The following is an 8,391-nucleotide window of genomic DNA, read 5'->3' on the forward strand; positions in this document are numbered from 1 at the left end:
ATGTATAGTAGATCATGTATTGCAGATCATGTATCGTAGATAAAGTATTGTAGATAATGTATTGCAGATCATGTACTGCAGATCATGTATTGTAGATAAAGTATTGTAGATAATGTATTGCAGATCATGTATTGTAGATCATGTATAGTATATCATGTATTGTAGATAATGTATAGTAGATCATGTATTGTAGATCATGTATTGCAGATCATGTATAGTAGATAATGTATTGTAGATCATGTATTGTAGATAAAGTATAGTAGATCATGTATTGTAGATCATGTATTGCAGATCATGTATTGCAGATCATGTATTGTAGATAATGTATTGTAGATCATGTATTGTAGATCATGTATTGCAGATCATGTATTGCAGATCATGTATTGTAGATCATGTATTGCAGATCATGTATAGTAGATCATGTATTGCAGATCATGTATAGTAGATAATGTATTGTAGATCAAGTATTGTAGATAAAGTAGTGAAATCATTCCATTCTCAGTGTACTGGGTCAGGCTGTTGAATCTAATCGTTCATAATAACATGGAGAAGTAATCCCCCATTGCACAAAGCCATGCATTTTACATAAACCGACATGTATCCCCAAAAACCACCCTATTCCCTAGGTAGTGCACTCCTTTTCCCATAGGGCTCTGGTCGAAGGTAGTGCACTACTTTTCCCATAGGGCTCTGGTCGAAGGTAGTGCACTCCTTTTCCCATAGGGCTCTGGTCGAAGGTAGTGCACTACTTTTCCCATAGGGCTCTGGTCGAAGGTAGTGCACTACTTTTCCCATAGGGCTCTGGACGAAGGTAGTGCACTATAGTGAATCATTTGGGACAGGGACATGTAATTTACATAAACCATTATTCATTAGATAAGGCGATACCCTGCATGTTTTGTTTCCAACTTGTTTTTTACAAATAACTAAATAATTGCTTTCTGGCTTCGTTGCATAATTAACTTTCTCCATCCCCTGCTAATTTGTTAATTCCTTCTCATCAGTTAGAGTTTTTCTCTCTTTTTCTTTTCTTCCCTCTGTTATTTATTTTTTAAATCTCCAACTCAACTGATGGCTTTGTTTGTATGTATTTATTTATTACGAGTGAACTAGTTCACTATCTCTCTTTTTCCCTCTACCGCCATCTCCCTCTCTCCCCTTCTCCCTCTCTCCCCCTCTCTCTCTCCCCTCGCTCCCCCTCTCCCCTTCTCCCCTTCTCCCCTCTCTCCCCTCTCCCCTCTCTCCCCCTCTCTCTCTCCCCTCGCTCCCCCTCTCCCCTTCTCCCCTCTCTCCCCTCTCCCCTCTCTCCCCCTCTCTCTCTCCCCTCGCTCCCCCTCTCCCCTTCTCCCCTTCTCCCCTCTCCCCCCTCTCTCCCTCTCTCCCCTTCTCCCCTCTTTCCCTCTCTCCCCTCTCCCCCTCTCCCCTATCTCCCCCTCTCTCTCTCTCCAACTCCCCTCTCTCCTTGTCCCCTCCCCTCTCCCCTCTCTCCCGTCTCTTCCCTCTCTCCCCTTCTATCCTCTCTCCTCTTGTCCCCTACCCTCTCTCCCCTTCTCCCCTCTCCCCTTACCTCTCTCCCCTCTCTCCCCTCTCTCCCCCTCTCCCCCTCCTTCATTTCCTCCCTCCAGGTGGTATCTTTGAGACTCGTGAGAGTGAGTTGGTGAGTGTAGAGGAGTTGGCGTTTAAGTTTGCAGTGAGCAACATCAACAGGAACCGGACCTTAATGCCCAACACCACTCTGACCTACGACATCCAGAGAATCAACCTCTTCGACAGCTTCGAGGCCTCCAGGAGAGGTAACGGCGGGGGTGATGGAATAGTTTTACATCAGATTAGTATTGTCTATTCTAAATGCACCCAAAATCATTACTGCTTTTACTGTCTTTATTTTCTCTTTTTTCTTTTTCTTCCCCTCTCCTTTCCTCCCCTCTCCTTTCCTACCTTTCTTTCCTCCCCTCCCCTCTCCTTTCATCCCCTCTCCTTTCATCCCCTCTCCTTTCCTCCCTCCCCTCTCCTTTCATCCCCTCTCCTTTCCTCCCCTCCCCTCTCCTCCCCTCCCCTCTCCTTTCCTCCCCTCCCCTCTCCTTTCCTCCCCTCCCCTCTCCTTTCCTCCCCTTCCCTCTCCTTTCCTCCCCTCCCCTCTCTTTTCCTCCCCTCCCCTCTCCTTTCCTCCCCTCTCCTTTCATCCCTTCTCATTTCATCGCCCCTCTTTCCTCCCCTCCCCTTTCCTCCCCTTCCCTCTACTTTCCTCCCCTCCCCTCTCCTTTCCTCCACTCCCCTCTACTTTCCTCCCCTCTCCTTTCATCCCCTCTCATTTCATCCCCCCTCTTTACTCCCCTCCCCTTTCCTCCCCTTCCCTCTACTTTCCTCCCCTCCCCTCTCCTTTCCTCCCCTCCCCTCTACTTTCCTTCCCTCTCATTTCATCCCCCCTCTTTCCTCCCCTCCCCTTTTCTCCCCTTCCCTCTCCTTTCCTTCCTTCTCCTTTCCTTTCCTTCCCTCTCCTCCCCTCATCCTCCTCCCCTCCCCCCTCACCTCTCCTCCCTTCTCCTCCTCTCCCCTCCTCTCTTCGCCCCTCACCCCATCACCTCTCCTCCTCCTCTCCTCATTCTCCTCCTCTCCCCTCCCCCTCTTCTCTCTTCCTCCACTCTCCTCTCATCCCCCTCCCCCCTCACCTCTCCTCCCTTCTCCCCCTCTCCCCTAATCCCCTCCTCCACTCACCCCCTCCCCTCACCCCCTCCCATCTCCTCTCCCCTAATCCCCTCCTCCCCTCACCCCCCTCCCATCTCCTCTCCCCTCCCCTCCTCTCCCCTAATCCCCTCCTCCCCTCACCCCCCTTCCCTATCCTCTCTCCTCCTCCCCTCAACCCCTCCCCGCTCCTATCCCGTCTCCCCTCCTCCCCTCACATCTCCTCTCCCCTCCTCCCCAGTGTGTGACCAGTTGGCTCTGGGTGTATCTGCAGTGTTTGGCCCGTCCCACAGCTCCTCAGTCAGTGCTGTCCAGTCCATCTGTAACGCCCTGGAGGTGAAAGAGCATCACATTACAACATAACATTAGATAAAGTTAGACAATATCACATTCAGAGTTACTATAAAATAACATCTGAAAAATAAATCACATACTGTAACACATGACGTGACATCATAACATGACACCATGAGGACATGACATCATAACATGACACCATGAAGACATGACACCATGACATGACACCGTGAAGACATGACACCATAACATGACACCTTAACATGACACCATGAAGACATGACACCATAACATGACACCATGAAGACATGACACCATAACATGACACCATGAAGACATGACACCATAACATGACACCATAACATGACACCGTGAAGACATGACACCATAACATGACACCATGAAGACATGACACCGTGAAGACATGACACCATAACATGACACCTTAACATGACACCATGAAGACATGACATCGTAACATGACACCATGAGGACATGACACCATAACATGACACCATGAAGACATGACACCATAACATGACACCATGAAGACATGACACCATAACATGACACCATGAAGACATGACACCATGACATGACACCATGAGGACATGACACCTTAACATGACACCATGTGGACATGACACCATAATATGACACCATGAAGACATGACACCATAAAATGACACCATGAAGACATGACACCATAACATGACACCATGAGGACATGACATCATAACATGACACCATGAAGACATGACACCATGATGACATGACACCATGACATGACACCATGAGGACATGACACCATGAGGACATGACACCATAATATGACACCATGAGGACATGACACCATGAGGACATGACACCACAACATTACACCATGATGACATGACAGCATAGCATGACACCATAACATGACACCATGATAACATGACACCATAGCATGACACCATAGCATGACACCATAACATGACACCATGATGCCATGACACCATAACATGACACCATGATGACATGACACCATGATGACATGACACCCTAAGGACATGACACCATGATGACATGACACCATGATAACATGACACCATAACATGACACCATGATTACATGACACCATGATAACATGACACCATGATGACATGACACCATAACATGACACCATGATGACATGACACCATAACATGACACCATGATGACATGACACCATAGCATGACACCATGATAACATGACACCATGATGACATGACACCATAGCATGACACCATAATGACATGACACCATGATAACATGACACCATAACATGACACCATGATGACATGACAGCATAGCATGACACCATAACATGACACCATGATAACATGACACCATAGCATGACACCATAACATGACACCATGATGCCATGACACCATAACATGACACCATAATATGACACCATGATGACATGACACCATGACATGACACCATGATGACATGACACCATAGCATGACACTATGATAACATGACACCATGATGACATGACACCATAGCATGACACCATGATGACATGACACCATAGCATGACACCATGATGACATGACACCATGATGACATGACACCATGATAACATGACACCATAACATGACACCATGATAACATGACACCATAGCATGACACCATAACATGACACCCTAACATGACACCATGATGACATGACATCATAACATGACACCATGACATGACACCATGATGACAAGACACCATAACATGATACCCTAACATGACACCATGATGACATGACATCATAACATGACACCATGAAATGACACCATGATGACATGACACCATGACATGACACCATGACATGACACCATGATAACATGACACCATAGCATGACACCATAACATGACACCCTAACATGACACCATGATGACATGACACCGTGATGACATGACACCATAGCATGACACCATGACATGACACCATGATGACATGACACGATAATATGACACCATAACATGACACCATAGCTTGACACCATAATATGATACCATAACATGACACCATAATATGATACCATAACATGACACCATAACATGACACCATGATAACATGACAGCATAGCATAACACCACAACATGACACCATGATGACATGACACCATGATGACATGACACCATATCATGACACCATAGCATGACACCCTAATATGACACCATGATGACATGACATCATAACATGACACCATGACATGACACCATGATGACATGACACCATAACATGACACCATGATAACATGACACCATGATGACATGACACTATAACATGACACCATGATGACATGACACCATAGCATGACACCATGATGACATGACACCATGATAACATGACACCATAACATGACACCATGATAACATGACACCATAGCATGACACCATAACATGACACCCTAACATGACACCATGATGACATGACACCATAGCATGACACCATAATATGACACCATGATAACATGACACCATAACATGACACCATGATGACATGACATCATGACATGACACCATAACATGACACCATGATGACATGACACCATAACAAATCACCATGATAGCATGACACCATAGCATGACACCATAGCATGACACCATGATGCCATGACACCATAACATGACACCATAGCATGACACCATGATGACATGACACCATAACATGACACCATGATGACATGACACCATGATAACATGACACCATAACATGACACCATGATGACATGACACCATGATAACATGACACCATGATGACATGACACCATGATAACACCATGATAACATGACACCATAACATGACACCATGATGACATGACACCATAGCATGACACCATGATGACATGACACCATAACATGACACCATGATGACATGACACCATAACATGACACCATGATGACATGACACCATGATAACATGACACCATAACATGACACCATGATGACATGACACCATGATGACATGACACCATGATAACATGACACCATGATAACACCATGATAACATGACACCATAGCATGACACCATAGCATGACACCATAACATGACACCATGATGCCATGACACCATAACATGACACCATGATGACATGACACCATGAGGACATGACACCATAACATGACACCATAGCATGACACCATGATGACATGACACCATAACATGACACCATGATGACATGACACCATGATAACATGACACCATAGCATGACACCATAGCATGACACCATAATATAATATAATATAATACCATGATGACATGACACCATGACATGACACCATGATGACATGACACCATAGCATGACACCATGATAACATGACACCATGATGACATGACACCATAACATGACACCATGATGACATGACACCATGATAACATGACACCATAACATGACACCATGATAACATGACACCATAGCATGACACCATAGCATGACACCATAACATGACACCATGATGCCATGACACCATAACATGACACCATGATGACATGACACCATGATGACATGACACCATAAGGACATGACACCATGATGACATGACACCATGATAACATGACACCATAACATGACACCATGATTACATGATAACATGACACCATGATGACATGACACCATAACATGACACCATGATGACATGACACCATAACATGACACCATGATGACATGACACCATAGCATGACACCATGATAACATGACACCATGATGACATGGCACCATAGCATGACACCATGATGACATGACACCATGATGACATGACACCATGATAACATGACACCATAACATGACACCATGATGACATGACAGCATAGCATGACACCATAACATGACACCATGATAACATGACACCATAGCATGACACCATAACATGACACCATGATGCCATGACACCATAACATGACACCATAATATGACACCATGATGACATGACACCATGACATGACACCATGATGACATGACACCATAGCATGACACCATGATAACATGACACCATGATGACATGACACCATAGCATGACACCATGATGACATGACACCATAGCATGACACCATGATGACATGACACCATGATGACATGACACCATGATAACATGACACCATAACATGACACCATGATAACATGACACCATAGCATGACACCATAACATGACACCCTAACATGACACCATGATGACATGACATCATAACATGACACCATGACATGACACCATGATGACAAGACACCATAACATGATACCCTAACATGACACCATGATGACATGACATCATAACATGACACCATGACATGACACCATGATGACATGACACCATGACATGACACCATGACATGACACCATGATAACATGACACCATAGCATGACACCATAACATGACACCCTAACATGACACCATGATGACATGACACCGTGATGACATGACACCATAGCATGACACCATGACATGACACCATGATGACATGACACGATAATATGACACCATAACATGACACCATAGCTTGACACCATAATATGATACCATAACATGACACCATAATATGATACCATAACATGACACCATAACATGACACCATGATAACATGACAGCATAGCATAACACCACAACATGACACCATGATGACATGACACCATGATGACATGACACCATATCATGACACCATAGCATGACACCCTAATATGACACCATGATGACATGACATCATAACATGACACCATGACATGACACCATGATGACATGACACCATAACATGACACCATGATAACATGACACCATGATGACATGACACTATAACATGACACCATGATGACATGACACCATAGCATGACACCATGATGACATGACACCATGATAACATGACACCATAACATGACACCATGATAACATGACACCATAGCATGACACCATAACATGACACCCTAACATGACACCATGATGACATGACACCATAGCATGACACCATAATATGACACCATGATAACATGACACCATAACATGACACCATGATGACATGACATCATGACATGACACCATAACATGACACCATGATGACATGACACCATAACAAATCACCATGATAGCATGACACCATAGCATGACACCATAGCATGACACCATGATGCCATGACACCATAACATGACACCATAGCATGACACCATGATGACATGACACCATAACATGACACCATGATGACATGACACCATGATTACATGACACCATGATGACATGACACCATGATAACATGACACCATGATGACATGACACCATGATAACACCATGATAACATGACACCATAACATGACACCATGATGACATGACACCATAGCATGACACCATGATGACATGACACCATAACATGACACCATGATGACATGACACCATAACATGACACC

The 8,391-nt window shown here is 44.5% G+C and overlaps 1 protein-coding gene across 4 annotated transcripts in view; it reads left to right on the plus strand.

Moving 5' to 3' along the window:
* Positions 1-8,391, plus strand: part of grik1a (glutamate receptor, ionotropic, kainate 1a) — a 92,964-nt gene that overhangs the window by 10,483 nt on the left and 74,090 nt on the right. For all 4 annotated transcript variants that reach the window (XR_005040398.1, XM_036967581.1, XM_036967580.1 and 1 more), the window contains exons 2-3: positions 1,626-1,793; positions 2,924-3,018. Coding sequence is in view for 3 of the 4 variants with exons in the window: in XM_036967581.1 (XP_036823476.1) it covers positions 1,626-1,793; positions 2,924-3,018 (263 nt within the window). In the remaining variant the exon portion in view is untranslated. The remainder of the gene's footprint in view (positions 1-1,625; positions 1,794-2,923; positions 3,019-8,391) is intronic.

The sequence above is a fragment of the Oncorhynchus mykiss genome, chromosome Y, assembly GCF_013265735.2.
Source record: "Oncorhynchus mykiss isolate Arlee chromosome Y, USDA_OmykA_1.1, whole genome shotgun sequence".
Taxonomy (NCBI): Eukaryota; Metazoa; Chordata; class Actinopteri; order Salmoniformes; family Salmonidae; genus Oncorhynchus; species Oncorhynchus mykiss.